We start from the raw sequence: 26,303 nt of genomic DNA on the forward strand, positions 1-26,303 counted from the left end.
TATGCGGTTTGTGTGGGAGTTTCTTCTTGAGTCACTCTTCCACCACTGTTTCAATGTTGTGTCTTAGATTGGGGAAGGTTATAAGTATGATCATTCGGTAGACCCCGAGCATACGACAGCTAGCTAGGTGTATTTATGCATGCCTTGAGAACAGCTCGTCGGAAAGCTTTGAGGATGACCTAGTGGAAAGATGATGATTCCATGTTTCGGGTAGATTCATCTCTCGCATTAAATCTACTTCGCAATGTATGAGGTCTTGTGGATTTTTTCGTTTCTGTCATTCTAGACAGAAGAACACGAGGCTGGAAGTTGCATCTCCCGAGACCGAGAGATGGGGTTTGTGCCACTGTTGCACCAGTCGGAAGCTAAAATGCAAGCCCTTGGCAGGGTCAACTCAGGACGAATGGGTGGGTGAAAGCTTGCGTCCTTTAGTTCTATCGTTAGGGTCAATAGGATTAGTTGTGCTCTCCCCCCTTGGTTTACTCAACACGTACAAGAGAGAGACCTTATTACATGCTGTGGGGCATTTCGCTGTTCTAGCGAGCTAGCGAGAGGGCTACACTTTCGCATAGTTCCAAGATCCGGAGGGCAGGACAACTGGGGAGGAGGGAAGACCTTCTGAGCATGATAATTTGGCTTTTACCATATCGGCTCAAAACAAGTCTCGGCCACTACTCTCGCCCTAGTCCCAGAGTCTGATATCTGGTCCCTCAATCACGAGCCGCCTTTTACCTCTGTATCTGGCGAACCCACTGGACCATCTCTGGATAAAGAGCGAAGGCCCAGATTTCTTCGCGCTTTTGACCTTGCCCGCTGCTACAATTCCAAATTAGCTAAATATGTCCTTAAAACCAGCCAATTCATCATCTGAAGAATTCTCCATGACGAAAGCCACCGGATTCATTGTGACGGCGGCCCTAAGGCCTCGGTGTTTATGCTGCCCACCTCGGAGGCCTTAGCTAGTTTTGCGGATAGCCTCACGTAGCAGAATCAAGACGCATCTTCCACCTCTCTTGCAGGTGCCATCAAATTGAGACAGCAACGACCGCACGACACCATCGAACATCGAACGACTGCCTCCACAACCAAATCAATTCCTGAAAGCTGACTCGGGGAAAGGCTGTCTGAGACGCCTCACTCCGAGCAGCACACGGAGAAAGCATCCAGCACCCGAGCCCTGCAGCTTCTGAATAGTACCTTGTGTACCTTCCCTAGGTCCTGAAGGTTGGACATGGATAAAAGAAGTGCAGTCGATCATGACTCATGCGTATACCTATAGTTTGCTAGAAAGCTTGAGTGTGAGGTGGTGTTGTATCAGGATTAGGTAGCAAAAATCAATGGAGGACGTGATCAGGCTGACAGCCCGAGGAGCCATTTATGAAATGTCAAGAATCACTTGCAATACCCAAGTCTGAGCCAGGCCTCGAGACAAAGATCGAATAGAACGGTAGTAACATAGATTTCAAGCAGTCGCAAAGCTGGTGATATTGGTTGCTATACTCTACCGAGTACCATCCCACCAATACACGCACCGCCCCACTTCCATTCCCCACGCAAAATCCAAGCAAACACACAGTGACCGAACAACTCGCCCTGCCATCATGCAGTCCTAGCTCGCACCTTTGATCTCAGATCCACGTTGTCAACCGACGTGGATCTTACGATTGCCATCTGCAGTAATCACTCGACCCTGCCCCGGCGTTGACACAGCCATAGTTGCAACCCCGGACGATGCTGAGTCCGCCACCGCTCTCGCAGTGCCACAAGTAGTTGTCCGGAGTATCCGAGATGTCCGTCCACCAGTTGTTGCCGTTCCTCTGTATGATCAAGTTTCGCATGATCGCATTGTATCTGGGATCTGGGCGTTTGATCGGTGGATCAGTAAGAAATGCAGTTGAGTGGTGGACAGGGGTTCAGCTCTTACCGACGTCGTCCAGGACTCCGGAACAGTAGTTCAGGCCCGTGGTGCAGTCTGCGGCCCGGACGGAGGCGGCGAGAGCCAGGGTGGTGGCGATGAGGGTGGAGATGAGCTTCATGGCTGATTGATTGATAAAAGGTTGAGTCTTGTAAACGATGATAGTTTGGTTGAAGTGCTGTTGAGATGGATGGTTCTGGTTGATGGTGATGCTGGGATCAGGGACGTGATGAGGACATATTTATACCTCAAAGAGAGCTTCGAGCGGAGTGCGGAGTCATAGTTCGGATATCAAGAAGCATTCTCTGATGTCATGATGGAACTATGAAATAGTAAAAATGTGACGAGGTTGAATGCAGCTGATATCACAACACACTAGTTGCAAAGCAATATGCAGGAGGATGTCTAGAGTCGTTTAGTGTGGGTTATAGTTGACGATCACCGAGAAAGTCGATGGCTCTCCGAAGTTCTCACAGAAAAAGGCCGATGGGTGAATGTAAGCGTACCCCGTGCCCTCGGTGTTTATGGTAGTGCTTCCTATAGTACCACCCCGTTATGACGGCCTCCAGCTCGTTCATACAATCTGTGAAGACTGAATCGAGCATTGTGTGATCCAGCATGGTTTCCCCCCCGGTGGGAAAGACGAACTCTCTGTGCTTCTTTGCCATGGACTCTTTAGTGTCGATCAATGCAGGGTGTGGCCAACCCCCAACAATAGCTGAAACTTGCAAGGTAATCATAGCCATTCATTTGACTCAGCTTTGCATGTGGTGATGCAGGGTAGACTGCCGCTAATGATGTTGATATAGGAGTATGTGATAGCGGGTGGGCTTGCTAATGGGCTCGCTAATATGTAGATGTGACGACCCCATCTTAAGTTGCAGCTGAGCTCTTACCTGATTACCAGAGGACTAGGAGTGTTGATATCGTTGTAACTATGCCATTCAGTTCCTTAAGTCGGAAAGGACAACAGAGAATTTAGTCGGTGCTTACCACAGTACGCACAATTTCCAGCTAAGCTACGGCTCAGGATTTGTGCCCTAATGGTAGCATTATCACTGCTGCTTGCAGGTACACATAAGATATACTGAGACAAAAACGTCGAGGATAATGCACTTACACCCCAGCTTGTGATACTGGCGACTGTTATCTGGTCATAGCTGGACCTTTTTTTCTGCGGTCCTGTCGTCATCGGTTACACATTACATGCAGATCGCAGCCTCATGTTCCAATTGTTATTCATAGCGCAATATCTGACTCCGACGTGGTGTCAGATGCGATGGAGGAGTCACACTGGGAATCTGGTTCACTCGACCAGTTTCTTCCCAGCTCTACAAAGTGCCTCGTGCCCCATTCCGCATCCACAGGTTTGTATTGAACTACCTGCAACAGGCCTCGAGGATGAGCGCCCTTCTTGAGGAGAGAGGTTTTATCATGAAAGGACAGCATACGGAAATGACTCTGAACAGAACCAAGTCAAAGCTAGTGGTTGTAATGGCTACTTTGCTAATCTACCTTAATATTACACGGCGCACAGAGCAGATACAGACTGGACTGCTGGTCCCGCGATAAACTTGAGTCTTGGCCGCGCATTGCAACCGCTGGTATGCGTATCCCATTGTGCCTGTTGCATACTCGACTTCAACTCCGCTCCGACGGACAAGGTTGCTCGCCTGACCAGAAATGTGGCACCTGGTCTGTGATTGGCGCCTGCGCCCTGCGATTGGTCGAGGTCGCTGGAAGCAGGTGCTGCGGCGTATCTGGAGACGTGTGAAGGTGGGAAGCCATGGCCACCATACCCAGGGACATTGGCCGCACTTGATGCTGGGGTGTTGAAGAATACCGGACAGATCGGCAATGAGCTCGGATGCTGCCATAGGGACCAATGTCCTCAACAAACGTCATCATTCGAGGCCCATCTATCCCATCTGCCTCACTCGTCATCACTGTCGTAGGCGACCAGCGACTGTAATGAGGCGACCTGCTGAGACTTGGCCGAGACCGACGCGCGAGCAGCCCCTAATGCGGCCAGAGTACTGCTGGAGAAGATGCCGCCCTGCGCAACTTGCGCCGGCGGCATTTCCTCCGGCTGGTGCTGGTCCTGCGGTTCCGGCAGTGCAAGCTGTTCGTGCTGATCATCTCCAGTTCCCCGCAAGCCCACAGCAAAGCGCACCTGGTCCGGCTCATCATAGCCCTCGAGGTCGTAGCTGGTTTTTTGTCTTTTCGCATGGGCATCCTTGCCTTCGATCTGGGCGATGAATTCTGCCGGCAGGGCGCGCCGAATAGCCTCCGCGGCTTGCTCTTCGATGCGGCGGGCTTCCCGCTTCTGAGCCAGAGGATTGGGATCCTGCGTGGCCCAGCGGACGTTCAAAATTTCGTTGTGGTCGAGACTCTGGTGGGCCATGGCCTCCTTGGCAAATTGTGCCATCGCTTCGGTTTTGTAGGTTACCTAGGACTGTTAGCTCGACGCAAATTCCAAGGCGGTGAAGCACGTACAAATGCAACACCACGGCTAGTCAAGACTCTGATCCGATCAATCTCGCCCCATTCGGCGAAGTGACGCGAAACAACCTCCCTGTCGGACATCTGGTCAGCCTCCGCCTAGAAGTGTATCCCAGCCCATCGCAGCGAAGCAGATATTATCTCGTCATTTTCCAATGTTTGTCCAGTGTGTAAAGGGCATGGAGGGTTGCTTACTCGATATCGTCACTGGAAGCAAGTTAGTCGTCTGCGCGCGAAGGCGACCGAGGGAATGAGATGAAGACCGTACCTGACATGGATTTTACCAACATAGATCGTCCGGTTCTGCCGCAAGAAGCTACCAACACCGCCCATATCATCCCGATAATCGTTGAACTTCTCGCGACCGAAAACGTCCATCTGAGGGGGGGTGATGTCATGAATCGTCGGTCGGCGGTGAAGGTATTCGCAGTCCTGACCGCGGTGGCAAAGTCCTCGGGCCTAAGAACAATAAACGCGACACGATTAGCACCTGTCTCTTCGCCGATGTAATGAGAATTATCGAAACTTACAAAGTGGAGACAAATGTGTGCGCCAGGCTGCGCGTCGGCCTTGGTGTAGCCGGAGTCGCGGGCAAGATTGCACCGTGTCTTGGCCGCCTGTTGCGAAGAGTCCTCCCGATCGCCGCCGGCCCATTTGTTGTAGTAGATGTTGTAGGTTGTGCCGGACTGGGGCTGGAACTGGGCCTGGATCTCCTTGGCCTTGTCGGCTTCGACCTGGACGCGCGCGGGGCGTCGCTTCTTGCGGATGATGCGCTTCTTGACGACCGCGTCAGGCTGGGGAGTGGACTCTGTTGGCGTGGTCTCTGCCACACTGGGAGGCGTGGTCTCCGTCGTAGTGTCTGCCATGATGAAGGATTCTGAAGGATGGAGGTTGAGGTTGATCGTTGCGGCGATGGCGACGGGATTGAACAAGCAACGATAAGAGATTCCCGCCCGCGAGTGACCAGGTCACGTGATAGTCAGTACTCGGAGAAACGCGGCCCGCATTTGACGCCTTACGGTTCAGGCCCGAGATATCGGGATGCGCTTCAACTTATCCCCATCCCATCCAGCACGACCGGGCCCCTGCAGTGCTATGGGAAAATCGGCGGTATCGGCATAAAATGTATACTCAACATCCAAGTATCTTTTTCGCATTATCATGTCAATTTTGACGGGTGACTAGAACGTAGGGTGTGTCTCCAATCTTATGGAGATCTCCGCGATGGAGCAGACCTACTACGCACATGGCCCAGAGGTTACCCTTCCCAATCAACGGTTTACTTGAAAGGCTCCACGATCTTTTTGCCCCACGAGTAGAACAAACCCAGCATCTCTGGAGCAATCCAACACCGATAGGCGCGAAATGGATCCCTCCGACTGAGTAGATGAAACATCTCATAACCCTCCGGTCCTCTTGTTCTTGGTTGCTTTCAACTTGCCCTACAATGAAGCATCTTTCTGGAGACTTTCACAACATGGCACTTGCTTCAGCGTCAATTGCCGCTCGTGTCGCAGGTATATTAAACCCTCAACCTACCATCCCGTCCCCTTCAAGTGAACCGATACCCCCATCACAAAACCCCATCAACATATCTACCACAACTGTCCAGGTAAAGCGACGACTCTTGACAATCATAGCACAACAATGACCGATGCGCCCAAGACCTGGAGGGATCTCCTTCGAGATCACTTCTTCGTCGACCTGTGGGTCCCCAAGCAGACCACATGCTGGGGCCCGGAGATTCACTCTGCGCTCCAGGATGCCGTGAATGGCATGACTAGAGACTATATCTGGGGCATTGAGTCCAAAGCACCGTCCCCGGACTATGTCCTTGTGCGAGTCATCCTGCCGGCAGGTTACGTGACCGAAAGCCCAGTTGATATCCTGACCCTGCTGAACGACCGTCTGGATCTCATGGACGATTGGCTGGAGCCCGACGAGCTGCGTTGGACTCCGGAGACCTTGGTGGAGGGTGAGTTTGAGTTTCTCCGCGTTGAGGGCCTCCAGTTTTGGAAGCTGACGGGGGACCGGAGTGTGCTATAGTTCTGGGGCTCCAGCCCCCAGCCCCCATCAGCTACGGCTGGGTTTGATTTAATTCCAATGATGATATGAATTTTTACGAATCTCACTTATTCGCTCGATCAGAGAAAATGTAGTAAAGGAAGAAACGATTTGTACCCAGTATATGAGCTATAGAAATCCTCGTGGGCTGTGTTTGCCCTGTAGGCTTTTTGAATATTTCGAACTCTAGACGGAGATATAAGTAGAAAGGTCTACTATGCTGAGCAGTAGAAATATAGAAATAATTTTTCACGACACAACACAGCTGTTTAAGGGAGTATTTACGCAAGTCTTCAAGGAACTAACAGTTCATACTATGGTTTGAGCACCTTTTCAAGCACCTTCGTTACAAATATATACAAACACACGTGTACTGAACTGGATGTACGGCCTGAATCTGCAGCTGCGGGGGTGGGGGCCTTGTATCGCCCAGGCCCCCCAGACCCTCCTTCGCCATCCGGGGAAGCGCAAGTCATGTGACTACTCCTTGGAAGGACCGATCGTACTGTATACGTATTAGTGCCTGACTACCTAGTCACTAGGTAAGTTATCTACCTAATTTTGCGCAAAAAGCTCAACCAAGTCATCGTTCGTAGGCCCGTCACAGAGTTGCAACCCCTACCTGCCTACTAGGTACCTGCTATCAGCGCGGGCGCTTTCCAAGTCGCAAACCAGACAAACCCAGACCCCCTAAGAGCTCGACGACCTCTCCTCCTCCTCAGGGCTCCTCCTCAACCTCCCCATCAGCGACAGGAACCCTTTCAGCATAATGAAACCAGGTAACCCAGCGACTCCCAAAATGCCTCACCGTGGGCGCCGTCCCCGTATCCAGCACGAGCTTCGTCTCTAGCCCCACCCCAGAAGCAGCAGCAGGACTCACACACGCCGGCAAGCTCGCCGCCCACTCCAATATGATCGCGCGATCGCTCTCATCCTGAACGCGGAACTCGACTCGTCCGTCGCGCGTGAAGGGGACCGGGTCCTCGTCGTCTGTGGCCGGCTCGGTGAAGAGCCGGACCGCTCCGTCGTAGCCGTCGTAGACCAGCCCGGCGTACCGCGGCACGAGGGGCCTCACGGCCCGCGCCCGCATCCCCCGGAACGTCGTCCCGAGCTCCCCCGCGGCTTTCTCCCAGTCCAGGGACTTCCCGGCGTCGAGCTCGTGGCAGATGTGGACAAAGAAACGGCCCGTGGCGGTCGAGGAGAGGGTATGCGCGAACTTTCGGACGGCGGCTTCTTGGCGCGAGGAGTAGAAGTCGGGGCGGAACATTTTGGGTCCTGGAGAGATGGGCCTGTTAGAGTTAAGAGTCAGATACCTCAAGTTAAGGGGCGGGAGATGTCCATCTGGGGAAGAGATATAGGGTGAGGATATTCGGATGGTCAAGATGGGGCTCGATTTTGCGCTGGACACGCTCCTCTTATAGGGATAGGGTTCGTTCAAATGCAAAGAAAAGAAAGCTGTCGCCTTTGTCGTGCAGCGAGTGCTTCTTTGGCGTATAACCACACAAAGGCAATGGCTTCGTGACAATGCCGCTGTTTTATGTCTGCATACGCCCTCCTTTCAGCGCCGGCATTGGTATGCTCATGGCAACGGTAAAGGATGAACACTTGGGATGAGTGACATGCTTTCATGGTCGGGCACGGGTCGGATTGTCTGTCTGGTGATTATTCCCATGGCAAGATATGATACATTTCGCCCTTCCAAATTCAGACTCCCAATAGCGTTTCTTCGACAGATAACACAAACTGTCATAGTGGCTGTTAGTGGATCCCTGTGGCTAGTTCAACTTAGTCTCGATTTTATTTTCAATATTACCGTTTCTATCCTTACAGAACTGATCAGCATAGCACTGATTTGATGATGGCTACTTCGATAGCTAATTTTAGCTATCCTCAGAGACTCTGGGCGCGCAAATAAGCCAATACAAAAATATTGCCAGCGGATCTGTGTGCGAAAGTGAGACATAGAAACTCACCAAAGTGTGCAGTGACTGCTCAGATGAAGAGATACAGGCAAAGAAAGATTTATGTTTAGGATCAATTATTTGCTCGACACCTTAGCCTGGCATTATACTGTGCGTTTTGTTACCCTCATCATGCACACAACGTGCAGACCAATTTCCCTTTCTTTTCTTTTCTTTTCTTTTTTTCCCCCAATTTCTGAGACACGGATACAGGATGCGTCTGAAGACTGACCATCGTCTCGCACATTTGAACGCCTACAGTTTCAGACCACAACAAATAGTGAATCAACTTGAGCTCCACAAAGAAACCTCGCAGACTCAAGATAATCATGCCTTGTCCTGGCTGAATGTAGCTGGAACGACATTAGAATTTTTACTTTTGTGCGTGGTAGATCCAGAGGCTGATAGACATATAGCCTCCGGCATCTCATTCAGTAACGAGGTCCTCTTGCTTATAACAATCATGTCGGGCTGACGGGACAAGGTTATTCCAGAGTGTTCTTCAACAACGTGCATCTATCGACATCCCAGGAAAGGAGAGTAAAGAGGGGAGGGGAAGTCGCCCATTCCTTTGCCACGATGGCCTGGGTATTTAAAGTTTGACAGATGTACTTGGGGCTGAGGCTCTAGATTCACTCTTCGCCAACCAATCATGAGTTCTCAGAGGTTAATTCGGTCCTGCCACAGAAAGTAAATCGTGATATACGTGCCAGGTTTGGCCAGTCGACATGATAATTAGACTCAAGCTACCGAATGATCGACACTTAAGTCAGTCCAGCTGCAGAAATGGCAAACTGCGGACCTCGCGCAACAGCTATTGATCTATCGTCAGGAGTCTACCCTGCTGGAAAAGCTCTTCCGGGTGTCTACTAAGTTAGCACTCTCGTTTTGAGACAACACGAGCAGCTAGCTCTACATACCTTTATCATATATGCGCTTTCCCGTTGATGCTGGGACTGATTGATTCATTTAGCAGCCAGCCTTATTCAGGGCTTTGCTTTGGTAATGTTTGGCGTAGCCCTGGCTATTAAATATCCAGGCGAGATTTCCCTTTCCCATCCCCAAGCTAGGTTCTATCAATCCTTATCCAAGTTTTGCATCCCGTACCCCTCGTGAAGGCTCGCGTCCACAACAGACACAATGCTAATTCTTATTCTCAGTCTCTTTTGCACCTACACTCATGCACTTACCAAGTTCGATACAAACTGCACCCTTCCCGCGGAGACAGTGAATTATGTTTCCGCCCCAAATACGCGCGGTACCCTTACTATTCTCTGGGCCAATCTTCTCACGATTATCCTCTGCACCTGGACGGTTCAGCACCCGGACATTCCCAGGCCGCGAGAGAATTTCGTGCCCGGCTTCAATGGCAAGATCGAGCACTGGAGTCACAAGTACACACGTCAACTTGTGTGGTTCGTGATTACGATAATAGCGCCCGAGGTGCTTCTCGCAAAGCATGGCTATGATCTTTGGGAAGCAAAGAGTGACCTCCACGAGTTGCAAACACGCGCCCAGGAGGATGAGGTGGAGTGGACAATCACTCATTCACTGTTTGCTAATATGGGAGGCTTTGTGATGAGGGTGAACTCAGCATCATCTGGACGAAGACCACTAGGAATGTGTCTCACACGTCCAAGTGAGCCTGAGCCGGTACTACACGAATTAAGCACCAATGAGGACGGCCTTCCACATCCCCTCCCCATCTTCCCAAGACGAGCGATCATGCGGGCCTCAAGATTATCATTGGACAGTAATTACAGCATCACGGCTGTACCCCCTCCGGCCCGGCATTCCACCCGGCACTCCACCGCACGGCTGGGTCACTGCCACTTTCTCAGCGGCCGTGACATCTTGCAGCTTCGTCGAGAGAACGTTCTCTTTCAATTGTCCGATATTACCGAAAAGGAGCTACAGGACCGGTCGAAAGCCGACTGGCTGTTACGATTGATCACGGTTTGGCAGATCCTTTGGATGGTTATCCAGATAGCTGTGCGGGGTGCAACGCGTCTAGCAGTAGCCCCTTTGGAAATCGGTGTGGTTGCTTTTGCCTCTTGTGCCGTGGTGACATACGTGCTCAGCTGGAACAAACCCAAAGGGGTCCAGGTTCCTATCACAATTCTCGAGGTTCGAGGCGGAGGCGAGCAAGTTTTCGAGGCTCTTGGTCACGGAGAGTCAGCGTCAATGACGGATCTGAGCCAGCAGAGCCGAACATTCCGGCAACAGATTGTTTCCCTAGTATCGCCTGTCTTGGAGACGCTAGTAGCCACGCCTGTATTCGGGATAGCATGCATACCTGACTTTTTAGCCATGCCTGTCTTACTTGGGGTGTTGCTCGGAGGTTCCCTATTCGGCGGAATTCATCTCATTGCGTGGAGGTTTCCTTTTCCTTCGGATACCGAGCAGTTTTTCTGGAGATTTGCGGCTGTCTACTGCACCTGTGCTCCACTGGCGATTACTCTGCCCCGCGTACTCTACTATCTATACGACCGGTTCGAATGCGATTCTCAGGCTTGGGAACTTTTTTGGAAGCAAGTTTTGTGGTTAACGCTCCGGGTCTCGCACTTTGCCATGAGAAGTCTAGTATGGCTATATCCTGTGGCGAGGGTATATCTGCTTGTGGCAATGTTCCGCACACTGGCCTATCAGCCGCCGGATGCATATGTCGGGACATGGGCGGACATTATCATACCATTCCCTGGTTGAGTAGATTGGTAGGGTGTTCTACTTTTGGTGTGACCTCTGGGCCTGTATTCATGACAGAATTCTGCCGCCTTATTGCAGTCAGTTATTGGCTCTCACAGCCTACAGTTAGACCTAGCTAGACTCGCCCGTGTAGCGCGAGAATGCAAAGATAGATTTACACTGCCATCAGGTTATGAGCCTTATAAATCCTTGTGTACTACAACAGACGGATAGTTCAGATCATCGGCCTGATAAACAGTCCTATGTCTTGGGGAAGGATCCTTTGGAGCAAACAATCAGCTAGATTACTGTCTTGACATTCTTTTGGCCGAGCGGTGCAACCACGCTCATCATATGCACCACTGGCAACAGCTCTGACTCAACCCACCCCAGAGGGCTTCTTTCCTGCTGAAAGCAAGCGCACCAGATATCACCAGATATTACCGGATATCACCGGATAGGAAACATTCGGATAAAATCTGGCTACATAGTACTACAACTGGAGGATCTTACTGATATTCATTGCGCCTCAAGAAGGTCCGTTATATCAAGTTCCATGTTGATGGACGCATAAGTACCACCTAGTAAACCTCTGCATTCCGTTGAGTCGGAGTCCGTCGGCTCGCAGTAGGTAGTATTGTTGCTCTTCTGCCTAATTCGCAAGGCAGCCGCTGTCTGCTCGCTTTAGCAGGCACGTGATAAGTGCCTCAGGCCTGCAATGTGACTTCGTTTCGCGGTTATCCGCGAAGATTGGAAGGGCTGGTAGGGCCCTTACATATCGTGAGGTTAAGCCATCTTTTCAAGCTAAATTACATTCAAAGTTCAATGCAGTTTGGTTCGAGCTATATCAATCTTATTGCGTCTGACCCTATGTGGCTAGCTACGGAAGTCGTTCGTCTTAGCCAGAGCCGCCAGGAATGCTTGGCTTACCATATAACTGGAGAGACAAAGATGAGTTAGCTGCATACACCAAGACTCATTAGCCTGGAGAACGAGTACGGTGTGTGACCGCCCCGCGTATGCAGCAAAGCCTTAGCATGTCCGTACCTCCCGTAGCAAGCGCCCTGATCCGGGGCATAAGAGACGGGCCTAACGCCGACGTCCCAACCCAGTAGCATCCTCATAACTTGGGGGCGCATCCTCTTGCTCCGCCGCCTCCCTCCCACTCTTAGCCTTTGCTTGAGGTTCAGACTGGGCACGACCCTGCCGAGTAGCAGCCACGAAGCTTGGAGGCGCACCATCCTGCTCCGCCATCTCACTCCGACGCTGGGCCTTCGCCTGAGCTTCAGACTGGGCCTGACCCCGTCTCTTTCCAAAAGAACCACCAGTCGGCCCGCGCTTCCGAAAACACCGAGACTCAGCCTCAATGTAATTCATAGCAACGGCGTATCTCCCAAAGACTCGCGTGCGGTGTTCCGAATCCTGTCCCGGGTTGTAAGCATGACGTTTTACATACGCTTCAGCCTCGCTAATAGTAGCCCTGTAGAAAGCAAAGCGTCGCCCCTCGGGCCAAATTTCTCTAGAAAAGCATTCAGGACAATAATTGCGCCGGACACTGTTGGAGAGACCCCAGGTTGGGTAATGTCTTCGCAGAAACAAGCAGTCGTTGTATTTGAGGGCGTGTTGTTCGGCGGAATCGATGTCTGCGCGGATATCATGTCAGTCGTGTTTAGGGTGGGTAAGAATAGGATAATAGAAAGGGGAGAGAGACTCACGCCAAGCACCGGAGCAATATTCTAACATGTAATCGGGGACGTCGATGATTTCGTCGAGGGGTCGGAGTGTCTGAGACATGTGGGTTGATTCTGTAAGAAAGTGGACGCGTAAGATGAACCCTGATGGTAAAGACTTCGAAATTGAACGTATGGAATTGGTCTTCGGAAGGTCTGTAGGAACAGAACAAGCATAGAAGGGAAAATACAAGAGGGGGTTCTAGGCCTTATTTAAACCTTCTCGCAGAGACAGGCGAGATTGGAGACGCGTCTCTTTCTCTCTAATCACCGTTGTCGATCGTGATAGATGTACCTGTCTTTTTGTCCCTGAAGGGAAGAACATAAAAGCCGGCGCTTTATGGGTTTGCTGTCAATCCCAAGTCTTTGTGCTAGAATCAAGTGCTGCTGAAAGGAAGGAAGGATAACAGAGTAGAGCGGACAACCACCACAAACAATGGCTTTGTTCTCAAGTACTTTGTTTTCTTCCCTTTGATGTTCGGCAATTTATCATCACAAAGAAAAAGGTCATACGGGCCTTAATCAGCCCGTGCAGTCCATCAGACGCCTCAGTGCAGCGCATACACTCAACTTGTCGGCAGGGATTCTTCGAAACATCAAAATTGTCTGAACGTAGCTTGTTGTGTAAAAAAAGTACCTCAACCGTCAAACAAGAGGCTCGGAGTTTGAAAATCCCACGGGGTGCACCTCGCAGCATTCACTTTCGTTATCTTGAACCGGAATCTAATTGCTGCTTCGAATAGTATCCGCAGAAAATGGAGACTTCGGGGAACGACGTAGGAAAGGAACTTGATTCCTTTCAAGACAACAGAGCAGGCAGTTTAATTCGAGACCTAGTTGTCTTGCGTAAATGTATATGCATACAGTCAATTATTAGCACCATACACTCTAGTATATCACCGCGAGTAGAACGAGTTCAAATAGTAAGCACTATTCAAGCTAATCTCAGAGAAACACTGTTCAACTTTTTTAAACACGCAACCAGCAGCACAGTGTATCCCACAAAGCAGGGTTAACATGAGGTTCATCTCATCGAACATAGCGAAAACTCGTATTCTGTCTGTCTGTATGGCTGGTTGTTGCCTGAGTCGTACTAGACGGAAGGTGATGCGGGTTCTCGACATGGCCGTACAAAGCATCTCGTCGTCTGTTCTCCCAGACATAGTACGCGGACAAGAGCCCAAGAAAGAGAACACCTAAAGCCAGACCACAAAGAGATGCGCGAATGCCGGTCTGTTTTGGTAGGGGATTAGCCAATAAGGAACATGTTATCAAGAATATACTCCGCTCGCCATGACATACCGCGTAGACCGGCTCTTCCGACGCCAGGAAGAACTGCGGACCGACGATGTTGCCGACACAATAGGCAGCGAACACGGCGCTGCTGACGGTACTTCGCTTTGTGCGTCCGACCACGTTGGAGCTGATGATGCTCAGCGCAAGAGGGATATTGACGGCGAAGGCTCCGACGAAGGACAGTCCGACTAGCTTGACGACCTTCTGGCTGTCAGTCAAGGTATAGATGAGCGCCACGCCGACAATGGCGACCACAACGTTCAGAACCATGGATAAAATCCGAGAGGACGGAATGAACGTGGCAATGGCTGCGGTGATGATGAGGAACACAAGCTGCGCGGCACCCACTGGCATCTGGAGTAGGAGAGACTTGAAGCTGGAATAGCCGAAGCCTGCTACAATGATGGCGGAGAACTGTATCTGACAGTTAGCCCTTGCGCCAACTGGAATTAATGAGATGACCTTACGCTGGTAAGACCCCCGTTGGCAAGATTGACACAGAATGTGTACAGAACCAAGCACCACGCCTGGGGGTCCTGCACCGATTCCCAAACCTGGCTCCAATGGAACTTTGCGCCCCCTGGGGCTTCCACCACATCCACTGTTTCATTGCTCAGCATTCGTTGCGTGGCAGTCCTGCGTTCATCTGAGCTGAGGAAGAACGCCGTGGAGGGCGAGTCGGGCAGAATCAGAAGAAGAAAGATGGCATAGCCCGAAGTAATGCCACCCAGGACCAGGAACAGCAGACGCCAGCTCTGAATGCTGGACGCGGCATTGCCGATTCCCCAGGCAGTCACACCTCCGATCAGATTCGCAACGCAATTACCGACGAACCAGGCCGCCTGGCGCGAGGGCTGTTCGTCCCGTTTATAAAACATCCCGACTATCAGGCCAAATCCGGGAGCCACCGCCGCCTCGCCCACCCCCAGGAAGAATCGAGCTGTAATCAAGCCTTGGAAGTTCTGGCAGGCTGCGTGGCACATCAAAATACCACCCCAGAGAAATCTGTGGCAGTAAGATTAACCATGTTTCAAGCGGGACCTGCTGGCATGCATGGAGACCTACACGGAGATTGCCAGATACTTGCCCAGAGGCAGACGGACAATCAGGTAAGACGTCGGCCAGCTCCAGGCTAGATATCCGAAGTAGAAGATGGCCGAGCACCATGTATACTGCGAGCCATGAAGACCCTGTAACGGCCATACCAGTTAACCACGTCGTTTTGTGGCAGGGGAAAGCTCAAGGATACTGACTAAATCTTGTCGTAGATTCAAGAGTGTCGCTTGACTCAGAGCCAGTTTGTCCATGTACTGAAGCATGTAGCATATTCCCATGGTCGGAATCAAGCTAGCGGTCTGGTGAGCGAGTGGCTTCGAGTCGGCTGCGTCTTTGAGCACCTACAACAAATCCAATTTCCATAGAAGCCGGCGCTCCGCTTCAGGTGATGGCGCAAGAAACTCGGCAAGCTCGCCGACACTAGTTTCCTGCGCCGTCTCCGTAATAGAGCATGGCAGCTTCTCATTAAAAGGGGACTCCAGAGACTTCTCCATAGCACATGAAGTGAAAAGCGCGTTTTCCAAACTATGTGGGCATCAGAAGTGTGGTTTCTCGAGGGGATTCCTACATGTTTGCAGAATGCTGCATATAAATACAAGCTTATCATTTCCCATCCTTCAGAGGTATTGAATGGCCGCTCTATCAACGAGTATGCAAGCCGCCAACAAGAGGGCGTTAGTTGATAGGCAAACATGATAGTTCAGGCCGCTTTTTCAAGTCTTATCAGGGAGGCGACATGAATTTCCCGCGGAAAGGCCTCATCGATTATCGATCTAATCAAAGACCAGGTATAGGGAAGTATAATAGAAGGTCGGCAAACCCGTAAACGGTGATTAGCGAAGATGAAGCCAAGCCACCGATGCTCGGCAAAATGTTCTGGGACTGATTGGTGCCCGCATGTCGGTTGTTATCTGGTGGCTGTGCCTGGTCCTATCCTCTCTTTTGCACAGATAAGCCCTGCATTCTGGCAGCATCCCTTATGCTGCAACTTGTGCTTATGCACCGCACTATGCATCACCCCCTTGGCTTCTCAGAGCTGAACTACTCATACTGAATCTCGAAAGTGCCGTTCTTCCCGGCTGCTGATGTGTCTATATCGTCTGCGAGGAATTGCAGAAGGAGATGAAGCAACAGGCCTTGCCAGGGGTTCACAGTTAAATACCCATTCATCGTGCACTTTCCTCAAGTTCAAACGCCAGGCCTTCATACTTCTTCAATTCAACCAAGCAACTCGCCCAATATGACTGCGGCCTCGCTTACTGCAGTCCCGCCTGAAGAAGTGCGCACATCAGTCGACAGTGCTCTCGAGAGAGTTGCATCGCAACTGCGTCAGCTCAATCACCTGGTCAGCTCAATCTGCGAAGTTCAACAGTCCTCATTCAGGCGCTGGCAATCACTAACCAAATTCGCTTTCAGATATGGTCAAACCCCGAGCTTGCCTACGAAGAACACCAAGCCCACGACGCGATCTGCGATTTTCTCGAGAAGCAAGGGTTCACAGTGACGCGGCATGCGTACGGGGTAGATACCTCCTTCGAATGTATCAGCGGCACCGAGGGTCGCCTGGTCAACCTCAACGCGGAATACGATGCGCTCCCAGGGATCGGGCACGCGTGTGGTCACAACCTCATCGCGACGAGCAGCATCGCGGCCTTTCTGGCGTTGAGCCATCTGCAGAGACAATATGGAATTGGCGGCCGCATCCAGCTCCTCGGCACGCCTGCTGAGGAGAACGGGGGAGGGAAGGCGAGATTGATCGATGCAGGCGCCTACAAGGGAGTTGATGTCTCATTAATGGCGTAAGGACTTCCATTCCCGTCATTGACACATTTTTTCTGCCGTAAGTTCACGATTATGGCTGACTTACCCCTGGACATCCTGGCCCGAAGGATATCGTTGGAACGCCGAGCGACGGCGTGGCGGGTATACTCATGAATGCGCGCAAGGAGCTCTTCGTTGAATATTACGGGAAAAATGCCCATGCTGGAGGCAATCCATGGGAGGGCGTCAACGCGTTGGATGCCTTGATCACGGCCTACAACGGGATCTCGACTCTGAGGCAGCAGATCCTCCCCGATGAGCGGATTCATGGCGCCTTCTTGGATGTCCCCAAGGTCGCGAATGTGATTCCTGCGTACACCAAGTCCTACTGGCAGATTCGCAGCCCCACTCTGGACCAGCTCAATAAGCTGATTGCGCGAGTCCGCCTGTGTATTGAAGGGGCTGCTGTCGTCACCGGTTGTACTGTGAAGATTGTGGAGTACGTTGAATTGACCCAAATCTTTCTATGTGTTGCTAACAGATATATGGCAACAGGGAAGGCCTGTATACCGATATCGTACTCAATGATGTCTTGTGCCAGCGATACACAAAGCATATGACAGCGTCTGGAAGATCGATCATCGAAAAGTACGAGAAGGTCCTGACCGGGTCGTCTGATGTTGGTATGTTTTCAAATGGATAGTATGGAGGAAGAGACTGACATGGCACAGGAAACGTGAGCTATGTTGCTCCTACACTGCATTCGATGTTTGCTATTCCAGCTCCTGACGGGTCCTTTCCCCACCATCCTTCTTTCACCGCGTGCGCTGGTACGGATGAAGCACATGAAGAAGCCATAGCGGTTGGCAAAGGGTTGGCTCTCCTGGGCTGGGATATGTTGTCCGATGAGAAGCTTTTCACTCTGGCCAAAAGCCAGTGGAAGTCAAGGCTACTCACTAAGTTTGATGAATAATGATGAGGCATAACCTGCCACAGTACTGGGACGGTCGACTGCAGCTTGCTTCATTTGTGGAATATTCTTTCGAAAAGGATAACATTGCAGGGTAAACATGGCTAGCAGGATTTGAGATATCTGCTGCATGCCGCTGGCTTGCCTGGGAGCTGAGAGGCTGGTGGGGCTATATAGTTAGGATTGATTGCGGTGTCAACAAGCCGCATCAAAGGGTGACAGGCTTTGTGGAAGTTGGTTCAATTGTTCCTGTAATCTGTCTCGGTCCCGGTCTCCACGGCAGTCAGTCGCAACTGAACACGGTTTTGTATCTCTTGGTAAGACTTACTGTTAGCACATCAACACTTTTTGGACTTCTCAACATCCGCACATCAAGACGGCTTTGCACATTTCACGTTCAATACCTAAATCCCGTCTACATCCTGGTGGTAGCAGACGGGCCAAATCCATTCAACCTAGTAAGTTACGCATCACACTCGCTCTCTCACGAATGGCGTCCTTGAATTCGTAATCGCGCAGCTCCGGCCTCTCTAGCAGAGCGTCTAGCAGCTCCCCAGGAGCCCGGGTAAACAACGCCTTCCACACTTCTCTATACGGAACATGGATGCGTCTCATCTTGCCGTCGTTGAAATAGTAATCCGCGGGCGCGTCGTGCAGGGGGACCCCCTTTCGCACGACAAGCGCGGCGATCTGAAACCGGGCGAGCTTGACAGCTATATCAAACAGCGTGACCTTCTGCTCGACGGAGTCCTCGCGCGAGAGCTGCAACAGGCCGGGTCGATGATCAAAAATTCCCTCCAGGAAATCCTGGTACTCGCCGTGCATGGCACTGACGAGGATCGCCCACCATTGGGGCTCGGGAAGGCCGGTGCCGCGTGCGCTCTCGAGCGCGTCGAGCAGGAGACACGCCCCGCCCTTGAGGTCCAAGACATCCATTCCGAACATGTGCAGGGAGCTGGGGATGGCGCCGGCGTCTACGAGCAGGCGGTAGATCGCCGCGCGTGGGCACCGCGGCGGGCTTATGTCCAGGGCACGGACCTGCTCCTCATCTTCGACGTTGGGGTCTGCTCCGTGCTCCAGGAGCAAGCGGACGGCCTCTATGTGCCCGAACTCCACGGCGATGTGCAGCATCGGCTCGTCCCAGAAGCTCTGGCCATTGGCAACGTTCACGCCGCCGCCACGCAGCAGCCGCTCGACGGTGTCGTATTGGCTCCGCCGGATGGCATCGTAGAGGGGCTGGCGCGGCAGGAAGGCCTCGAACTGAGACCGCGAGCCCTCCCAGACCTGGTCGCTGAATATGCGGGCGAGGGCGGAGCGGGTGATGGCGGAGATCTCGTCGCTCCGGCCGTGCGATTGCCGGACGGCGTCGACAAACTCATTCTCCCAATACTTCGGGTTGAGCGTGGGCACGGCATACGCGATGGCTCTTTTACGTAGGTGGTCCCTGAATTCATCCTTAAAGCCTTTGCAGGTGCGGGAAAGCCGGCTCAGCGTTCGATTGTCCATCCACTTGGCGACTTCAAGAAGCAACTCGGCGGGCATTCGGTGTCCGGCTGGGGTTTCAGGCATAGTGGTGGTGTTTGATACATGCAGGTTGTATGGGCTCTTGTACTATCCTAGACTAAAGACGCAAGAACTATCTATTCTCTTTATATAATTGGCTCTTTTATGTGTTTGTTCTTTCATGGAGATTGGCTCTTGATGGGAGCCGGAAATCTCCTGTGGTATCAAGGACACCATTGCAGAAGGTCGAGTCAGTTTAGAGCATGGAAGTGAATTTTCCCCTACCAAAAACCAGAGAAATCAGTGACCTATAGGTGAATACACTAAGTATCGCATAAGCTCTGAGTCTGATAAAAGCAGATGACGGGGATATTATCTATATCTCCATATAAGAATATTTTTGATTGTGTTCTTTGTCCGATGACATTATTTCGTTCTCCGGTTTGACTCGATACAACTTACCTACGAACTTTCACTTTGTGGACTTGGTCAGTTTAGTATCTTACTCATATGCTCAGGCTCATCGTTTCAGCAAGGATAAGGTAATGCAATAACGAGCTGCATCCAATTTGTCTTCTTTTTAAACCTATCTCCGCACAACTACTCTTCTCTTCTTACCTTCCTTAAATATACCTATATCATTATGATGAGCCCTATTATGTTCAAATATGATGTAATCACGTCCTACCAATCTCTGTAGATTAATAAACATAAGCTTGCCGACATTAGTTTCCGGACATCCGCGCACCCACATAGATTCTGTTTAGAAAGCATAACATCTTGTTTCAAGTTTACAACTAGTCCATGTCATGCTATGCAGTCCGCCCTTCTTGGTGGGTCGATTCAAGCAATGCTGAGCGTGAAATACTCGCAGTGGTCGAAAGCCATGGTATTAAGCCTCATATTTGGTTATAGGATACAAACCCACCTTAATTCTCCTTGGGGTGGCAGCATAGTCTTGATCCTCATCCAAATCCTCCAATCACCCACTTACACGGCGATCTCCGGCCCCACCGTCCTTGATACTTCGTTTGCCTAAAGGAATCGAGAATTATGTCGTGGATACTGGGCGGCTACCTGCAGATGCCAACGATGTGAAGCCCAGGGGATTGAGACATTTGATGGACATGTTGTATTGTCCAATGTGGCTGTTGTTGCCGGTAGGAAAATTCACTGTGCAGTGTACAATGCTGTACAGTCCATTCTGCTTTTGATTCTTCGTGTTGAGTGGCTTGGATATTGGGGCACGCAGCCCAGCCCGCTTGGGATCAAGGCAGTGTCGGATGTTGCCTAAGACTTTGAAGCGTCGGCCTCCTGCAGTTCGTGTGGCTGGCTGAGCCATTTGCGGCTTTCTTGCCTTTTCGTTTTTAATCTTTATTCCTGCCCGTTGTGAATTGTGGACTGAGTCTCATGATCCTGTCCAAACCATAGAATCGGGCTTGACTCGGAAGCTTTTGTATGACCCGAGCCCTAACATGTGCTCCCAAGCCACCGGTGGACCCTTCATAGCAAAGTAGTGAGAGGGTACCAAGCTGCCGGACACTTATGGAAGGGTTCGCGCTATCGGGCGTTTAAGCGACAGCTGAAAAAGTGGGGATTGACTGACGTGTCGGCTTCATGCAGGTCCGTTACATACCTGTCGGAGTAAATTACGAACGCGTATTTTTCGTTTTGCTGAGGGGTGTTCCAGAACATCTCGTTAGTAGGCAACTAGGAGATAGCTGAATTGCCCGATCTATACTGCAGAGCTGGATAGTCCCTCGGGACTTCAGGATTTGATCCGTTTCAGGCTCTCAACCTGGGGTATATATAGAGTCGAGAAGTAAGGGCACAAACAATGAATATTTGCCTTCAATCTCCTGACCACACAGCATCTGTCGTCTTTGAAGCCCGAGGCCGCTAGACATCATGTCTTTACCATCCAAGCCCCCTACCACCGTCATCATCATCGGGGCCGGAATCTCAGGCCTGGTCACCGCCTGTCAACTGAAACGCACCTACAACCTGGACAACTACTGTATCTACGATCGACAGCCTGGTGTAGGAGGAACGTGGTGGGTGAACCGATGTTCGTTGCCCCATCCCAGATATATCTGATCATCCTACTGAGAATTGCAGATCCAGGTTGTGCCGTGGACGTGCCAGGGTTCTGCTACACCTTCTCCTTCGCCCCGAACCCTGACTTCAGCGAATGGTTCCCTTCACAGGCCGAGATCCTGGACTACCTGACCGGCATCGCAGACCGCTACGACGTCACGCCACATTTCACCGGCAACACCGAATGGGTCGGTGCCGCCTGGCGGGACACCACCCGCACCTGGCTGGTCACCTTCCGGGACCTCTCGACCGGGCAGCAGTTCACGCAGGAATGTCGGATCCTGATCTCGGCTGTCGGGGCGCTCGTCAATCCGCTCCCATTCACGGCCCCAGGCATTGAGCAATTCGAGGGACAGATCATTCACACCGCAAGGTGGCGCGAGGACGTGGACCTGCGTGGCAAGAAGGTGGCGGTTATAGGCAATGGAGGTAGGGCTGGAACGGGATAAGCCCTTCCATCGCGAGAGGTATGCTGACCGTGACCGCAGCATCGGCTATCCAACTAGTGCCTGCAATCAGTGAGCAGGCAAGCCACGTTACCCAATTCATGAGGGTGAGTTTGCTCTCTGCTCCACTTTTAACTTCTTTTTTGTAGGGTGGAAGAAACCATCCGCTAAGACTATGGCGCAGACACCGCACCACATTGTCCCGAGCACGAACTACGGCATCACCGAAGCATGGCGAGCGGTCTTCCGCTATCTCCCGTTTCTGCTGTGTTTGCTCCGGTGGGCGATGTTTGTGTACATGGAAACCGGGTTCTCGCAGTTCCAGCGCAGCAAAGAGGGTCGTGTGAATCGAGCAAGCGCCGAGAAATCGAGTCGGGAGTATGTACACAAAGCTGCGCCGGGTATGGATCTCCGTCATTAGGGGAAAGATTGCAAGCGATAGGGGACTAACGGGTTCGTGCAGAAAAATACTGGGATTTGCTAATACCGCAATACGAGTTCGGCTGTAAGGTATGGGCGGGGCGCGCGCGCTGTGGCTTTGCTGAACTGAAACTGACCTAATTATTTGTTCTGTTCATGCAGAGACGGCTGTTCGACCGGAGCTATTCTGCAGCTTTACATCGAAACAATGTTCGCCTAACGAACGACCTCATCGCTGAGGTCAAGCCACGCTCAATCGTGACACATTCCGGGGAGGAAATTCCAGCCGACCTGATCGTGAGTCTCTCACCAGACCACCGGTCCCTCGTTAGCGTGAACAGGCAGACTGACTCGTGGCTCCAGCTTTTGGCAACGGGATTCGCCCTGACGCACTACGAAACGCAGCTTCGGGGCCGGCATGGCCGAACGCGTGAAGAGCACTGGCAACAGTATGGATCCAAGGCCGCCTTCAAGTCGATAGCCATGAGTGGATTCCCGAACTTCTTCTATGTGCTGGGCCCGAACTCGGGCGGGGTCCACACGTCGACGACATTCCAGATTGAAAGGTCGGTTGGGCTCGCATGCAGCCTTCTGTATCTCTGGCTGGCTAGCTGACCAAATTGATAGTTACGTGGACATGATCATCGCTTTGATCAGACCGGTGCTGCTGAACCAGGCTGCTCTGGTTGAAGTCAAGCTCGGTAGTGAGAAGGAGTATACTGACGAGCTTCATGCGGCGATTGATCGCACAGTACATGACAGCTCCTGCTCTAGTGTGCGTGAGGCCTGTATCCCCACTTTCATTGAATGACGGACATGACTGACGGCGATCGCAGTTCTTCATCGACAAGTTGACGGGCAAGAATTGGTTCCTCTACCCTTGGAACTCTCTCCACCTCTGGCGGTCCACACACTGGGATATCTCTGCGGATTGGATCTACGAACGGTGAAGCTAGTGTACTTTCTCTCTTTTTTTTTTTTTCCCTGGATTGATTTTGTTCTTCCGGAGCCATCCGAGCAGGTGTCATTCCGTGGGTTTGGGGCTGGCTGGCTGAACGCGCTTCGGCTGGCGAGATTTCAGCCACATTTCTTTTAGCGTCATGCCAGGCGTCCCTTTGCGGTTAGTTCGATCTGTTGGTCCTGTATAAGCAGCATGTTTGGTGGTCTCGGTCATGGTATTTGCAAGTTTGATAGATCAAGGTAATTTTGCTGTATTGTTTGTACTAGTGTGCTGCGGTGGGAGATCTTTTTCGACAGTGCTAGGGGAAGAGAACAAGCCTCTTGGTTACGGCATTGCCGATACGGCTCAGCTGTAGGCATCAATTCCAATGTATAAAGCTGCTCCCTGCATTTAAAATCCTTTAACAAAATTTTTGTACAGCCCTCCGTTTTGTCCTCTTCACACCATTTACGATTCTTTGTTGTCCTCTATTGAAAAGGTGTCGGTCAACGCACGATGCCGTACGAAGACCTCGTCACTCTAGCCCTATACGCCGGCCTCAGGCACCGAAGTGCGGCCTTCCTCCTGACAGCCCTAACAGCACTGGGTGTCTTGCTTCTGTTGACGCCATGCCTTGTTCTAATCTTCATGTCTCTGCGCCTCTTATTAGTATCACGTCAAGTGGTTCCCCTCTCCGATGAACCGCGATCAATCCTCGGAAAGCCCCTGTTATTTCCCGTGCAGCTCAATCATGTGCGCTTCAACCCCGTCAAGGACCAATTCGCCAACAGATTCCTAATGATCGGCATCCCCGTCGGGATGCGCGCGCGCTATGGCAACCTGCTCGCGATCGACGACAAGCGGTTGACACTCCGCAACTCGACGCCTGCGGGTCCTTCGTGGAGGTCCTTCCTGGCGCAGGCGACGTGCTGGCTCAGTGTCGACGGGGAGCGGTACCTCCACCGCGGGGATCAGGGTCTCGATATGCGGGCGAAATTGGATCGATACTTGCTGAAAGAGGTACTGCTCCTCTTTTCCAGAAGTGTGGGGGTATAAGCTAACAGCAGCAGAACGAGGACCCCTCCCAATGGCCCCACGCGTACCTCCTCACCGTCCCGCGGTTCTTCTGGTGGTCGCGCAGTGTTGTGACGTGGTGGTATCTCTACAACGCCGACCGCGAACTCGACGCGATGATCATGGAGATCAACAACTCCTACGACGAGAAGCGCAATTACTTCTTCCGGGTCGAGCGCGGCGAGAACCCCATCCCTGCTACGGAGAAGGGGAACGAGACCGACAACCCTCGCTTCCTCGATAGCGCCTCCACCATCCGCACCACATCCTCTCATCCCAAATCCACCTACTACAAGGGCACCTGGCAGAAATTCATCTTCGCCTCGCCGTTCGAGAAGGTCGACGGCGCCATCGCGAACCGGTTCATGGATCTGGCGCACGGCGCCGCGTGGAAGCCCAATGCCACGCTGCTAAACACCAATACATTGAGCCCGGAGGGGAAAGTCAAGATGGTCACGCGGATCACCTGCTGTGGCGCGCCGCTCGATCCCGCGCAGATGGGGTTCACGGATCTGGCGCGGATTGCGCTGCGGTGGACGCTGCCGGGCGTACTGACGACGCCGTATATCGTGCTGGAGGCGTTGCGCATCCGCTGGAAGGGACTGATGAAGATGATGGATAAGACCCCGGTGCGCAGTGGGAGTATCGGGCGCCATCCGACCCGGGCTGAACGGCAGGCCTCTCCCCGTGCATGTGCCCCGTTTGAGGATTATACTGACAACACTCCTTGCTAGGCAACTCGAACCTTTCTTCCGCGCCTACCTCGCCCTCTGTGTTTCCTCCTCTCCCGACCCAGTGGAACTAACCTACATCCCCTGCCGCGCTTTCTCCGACGAGACCATCCACATGAGATCCGCGTCATGCACTTTCAAAAGCACATCCGTCCGGACCGTGACCGTCGAAGTCCTCGATCCCCCTTTCTACACGCGCATCGTCAACTATTCCACCTCCTGGGAAGGATTATCGACTGAAATGCGCGCAACAGGCCAAGAAGCCGATACTGTTTCGCAGAACATCGCGGTCTCGGACCCAGCCTTGCTGCAGAAGATCGTGAGCTCCTCGCCCACTCCGAGGGGTAAAAGGCATCGTGCAGTATCCGGCAGGTTCCCCATTCTGAGCTGGTGTCGCTGGAATTCGACCCCTAGCTTTATGGATACCTTTGTGGCAAGTGAGCAGACGCCTCCCATGCAAAAGAAGTACGCCACGCTGGCGGTGCGGTCCCTCCTTGCGCTGGGGGTGGCGTACTCGCCGCTGATTTTGGATGCGCTTGTGGATGTATTGCTCTTCATAATGGGCGTGATAGGGCGAGCAGGCTTGCTGGAGCTTGTCCTGCGGCAGAGAAGGATGACGGGATCGCCTATGGATGTTGCAGTGCAGACTCTGTTGAGCGCGGGAGTCTATCTTATGGGGACGAGGGGGGTTGGGGTCGTGCGAGATCGTCTCCTTTCGGGGCAGGTATAGTCAGTCGTTAGACACGTTACTACCCTGGTGGGATCTTACTGAAGCGTTGTTGTCTCCTTAGCCACTGTATATAAGTAGATTCTATTCATGTATATCCATTGCGAAGTCGCCATCCAAGAGCAGCCCATGTTTATCCCTATCACCGAGTAGCATCCTTCACCGTGCTCGCCCTCCCACCTTTTAACATTATGTCAGAATCTGCTTACGGAGACCACTGTTAGTGAAATTACCCTCACAATTGTAGTTTGGAGAGACCTCAACCCTTCAAACAGTCTTTGCCTGCAAGACACATGTCCACAAACATGAGCCTATTCGCGTAAAACTGCCATTTTTCCAGAATCCCGTCCAGCCACAGTGGACCCGGCCATATGGGTCTCGACCGGTCTGGTGGGTCCGTCTATCTGGAGTTCGGTACCTTTAGG

The 26,303-nt window shown here is 52.0% G+C and overlaps 10 protein-coding genes across 10 annotated transcripts; 4 read left to right on the forward strand and 6 right to left on the reverse strand.

Annotated features, from left to right (window-relative positions):
• Window positions 1-1,658: 1,658 nt before the first annotated feature.
• Window positions 1,659-2,036, reverse strand: ASPACDRAFT_47379 (uncharacterized protein; the record flags this gene model as incomplete). Its single annotated transcript, XM_020201947.1, has 2 exons — window positions 1,659-1,858; window positions 1,925-2,036. The coding sequence occupies 2 exons, from the start codon at window positions 2,034-2,036 to the stop codon at window positions 1,659-1,661; spliced, it is 312 nt and encodes a 103-aa protein (XP_020052359.1).
• Window positions 2,037-3,376: 1,340 nt separating this feature from the next.
• On the reverse strand, window positions 3,377-5,332 carry cwc2 (active spliceosome conformation promoter CWC2). Its single transcript, XM_020196907.1, has 5 exons — window positions 4,948-5,332; window positions 4,686-4,876; window positions 4,613-4,624; window positions 4,412-4,490; window positions 3,377-4,364 (listed from the first exon to the last, which is right to left on the reverse strand). Exons 1-5 carry the CDS (start codon window positions 5,281-5,283, stop codon window positions 3,849-3,851), a joined length of 1,134 nt encoding a protein of 377 aa, XP_020052360.1. The 5' UTR covers window positions 5,284-5,332; the 3' UTR covers window positions 3,377-3,848.
• A 1,829-nt stretch (window positions 5,333-7,161) lies between these two features.
• On the reverse strand, window positions 7,162-7,748 carry ASPACDRAFT_1859789 (uncharacterized protein; the record flags this gene model as incomplete). The annotated part of the gene is made up of 1 exon (XM_020197696.1): window positions 7,162-7,748. One exon carries the CDS (start codon window positions 7,746-7,748, stop codon window positions 7,200-7,202), a length of 549 nt encoding a protein of 182 aa, XP_020052361.1. The 3' UTR covers window positions 7,162-7,199.
• Window positions 7,749-9,582: 1,834 nt separating this feature from the next.
• On the forward strand, window positions 9,583-11,148 carry ASPACDRAFT_35503 (uncharacterized protein; the record flags this gene model as incomplete). Its single annotated transcript, XM_020200127.1, has 2 exons — window positions 9,583-10,982; window positions 11,022-11,148. The coding sequence occupies 2 exons, from the start codon at window positions 9,583-9,585 to the stop codon at window positions 11,146-11,148; spliced, it is 1,527 nt and encodes a 508-aa protein (XP_020052362.1).
• A 1,068-nt stretch (window positions 11,149-12,216) lies between these two features.
• On the reverse strand, window positions 12,217-12,921 carry ASPACDRAFT_64013 (uncharacterized protein; the record flags this gene model as incomplete). The annotated part of the gene is made up of 2 exons (XM_020203955.1): window positions 12,217-12,770; window positions 12,843-12,921. The coding sequence occupies 2 exons, from the start codon at window positions 12,919-12,921 to the stop codon at window positions 12,217-12,219; spliced, it is 633 nt and encodes a 210-aa protein (XP_020052363.1).
• A 965-nt stretch (window positions 12,922-13,886) lies between these two features.
• On the reverse strand, window positions 13,887-15,703 carry ASPACDRAFT_54865 (uncharacterized protein; the record flags this gene model as incomplete). Its single annotated transcript, XM_020202929.1, has 6 exons — window positions 13,887-14,090; window positions 14,160-14,567; window positions 14,621-15,158; window positions 15,219-15,343; window positions 15,407-15,500; window positions 15,555-15,703. The coding sequence occupies 6 exons, from the start codon at window positions 15,701-15,703 to the stop codon at window positions 13,887-13,889; spliced, it is 1,518 nt and encodes a 505-aa protein (XP_020052364.1).
• A 746-nt stretch (window positions 15,704-16,449) lies between these two features.
• Window positions 16,450-17,943, forward strand: ASPACDRAFT_54866 (M20 family metallopeptidase; the record flags this gene model as incomplete). Its single annotated transcript, XM_020202930.1, has 5 exons — window positions 16,450-16,554; window positions 16,626-16,994; window positions 17,099-17,469; window positions 17,526-17,653; window positions 17,702-17,943. 5 exons carry the CDS (start codon window positions 16,450-16,452, stop codon window positions 17,941-17,943), a joined length of 1,215 nt encoding a protein of 404 aa, XP_020052365.1.
• A 447-nt stretch (window positions 17,944-18,390) lies between these two features.
• Window positions 18,391-19,509, reverse strand: ASPACDRAFT_64016 (uncharacterized protein; the record flags this gene model as incomplete). Its single annotated transcript, XM_020203956.1, has 1 exon — window positions 18,391-19,509. One exon carries the CDS (start codon window positions 19,507-19,509, stop codon window positions 18,391-18,393), a length of 1,119 nt encoding a protein of 372 aa, XP_020052366.1.
• A 1,765-nt stretch (window positions 19,510-21,274) lies between these two features.
• On the forward strand, window positions 21,275-23,720 carry ASPACDRAFT_126288 (flavin-containing monooxygenase). The gene is made up of 9 exons (XM_020196908.1): window positions 21,275-21,511; window positions 21,562-21,969; window positions 22,029-22,093; window positions 22,171-22,387; window positions 22,450-22,496; window positions 22,569-22,703; window positions 22,770-22,972; window positions 23,034-23,181; window positions 23,243-23,720. Exons 1-9 carry the CDS (start codon window positions 21,352-21,354, stop codon window positions 23,354-23,356), a joined length of 1,497 nt encoding a protein of 498 aa, XP_020052367.1. The 5' UTR covers window positions 21,275-21,351; the 3' UTR covers window positions 23,357-23,720.
• Window positions 23,721-23,793: 73 nt separating this feature from the next.
• Window positions 23,794-25,482, forward strand: ASPACDRAFT_1907093 (uncharacterized protein; the record flags this gene model as incomplete). The annotated part of the gene is made up of 3 exons (XM_020198836.1): window positions 23,794-24,366; window positions 24,414-25,120; window positions 25,155-25,482. Coding segments are annotated over exons 1-3 (1,539 nt in total), but the record flags the coding sequence as incomplete, so codon positions are not given.
• Window positions 25,483-26,303: the final 821 nt, after the last annotated feature.

This window comes from Aspergillus aculeatus, assembly GCF_001890905.1.
Source record: "Aspergillus aculeatus ATCC 16872 unplaced genomic scaffold ASPACscaffold_18, whole genome shotgun sequence".
NCBI classification, from domain to species: Eukaryota; Fungi; Ascomycota; class Eurotiomycetes; order Eurotiales; family Aspergillaceae; genus Aspergillus; species Aspergillus aculeatus.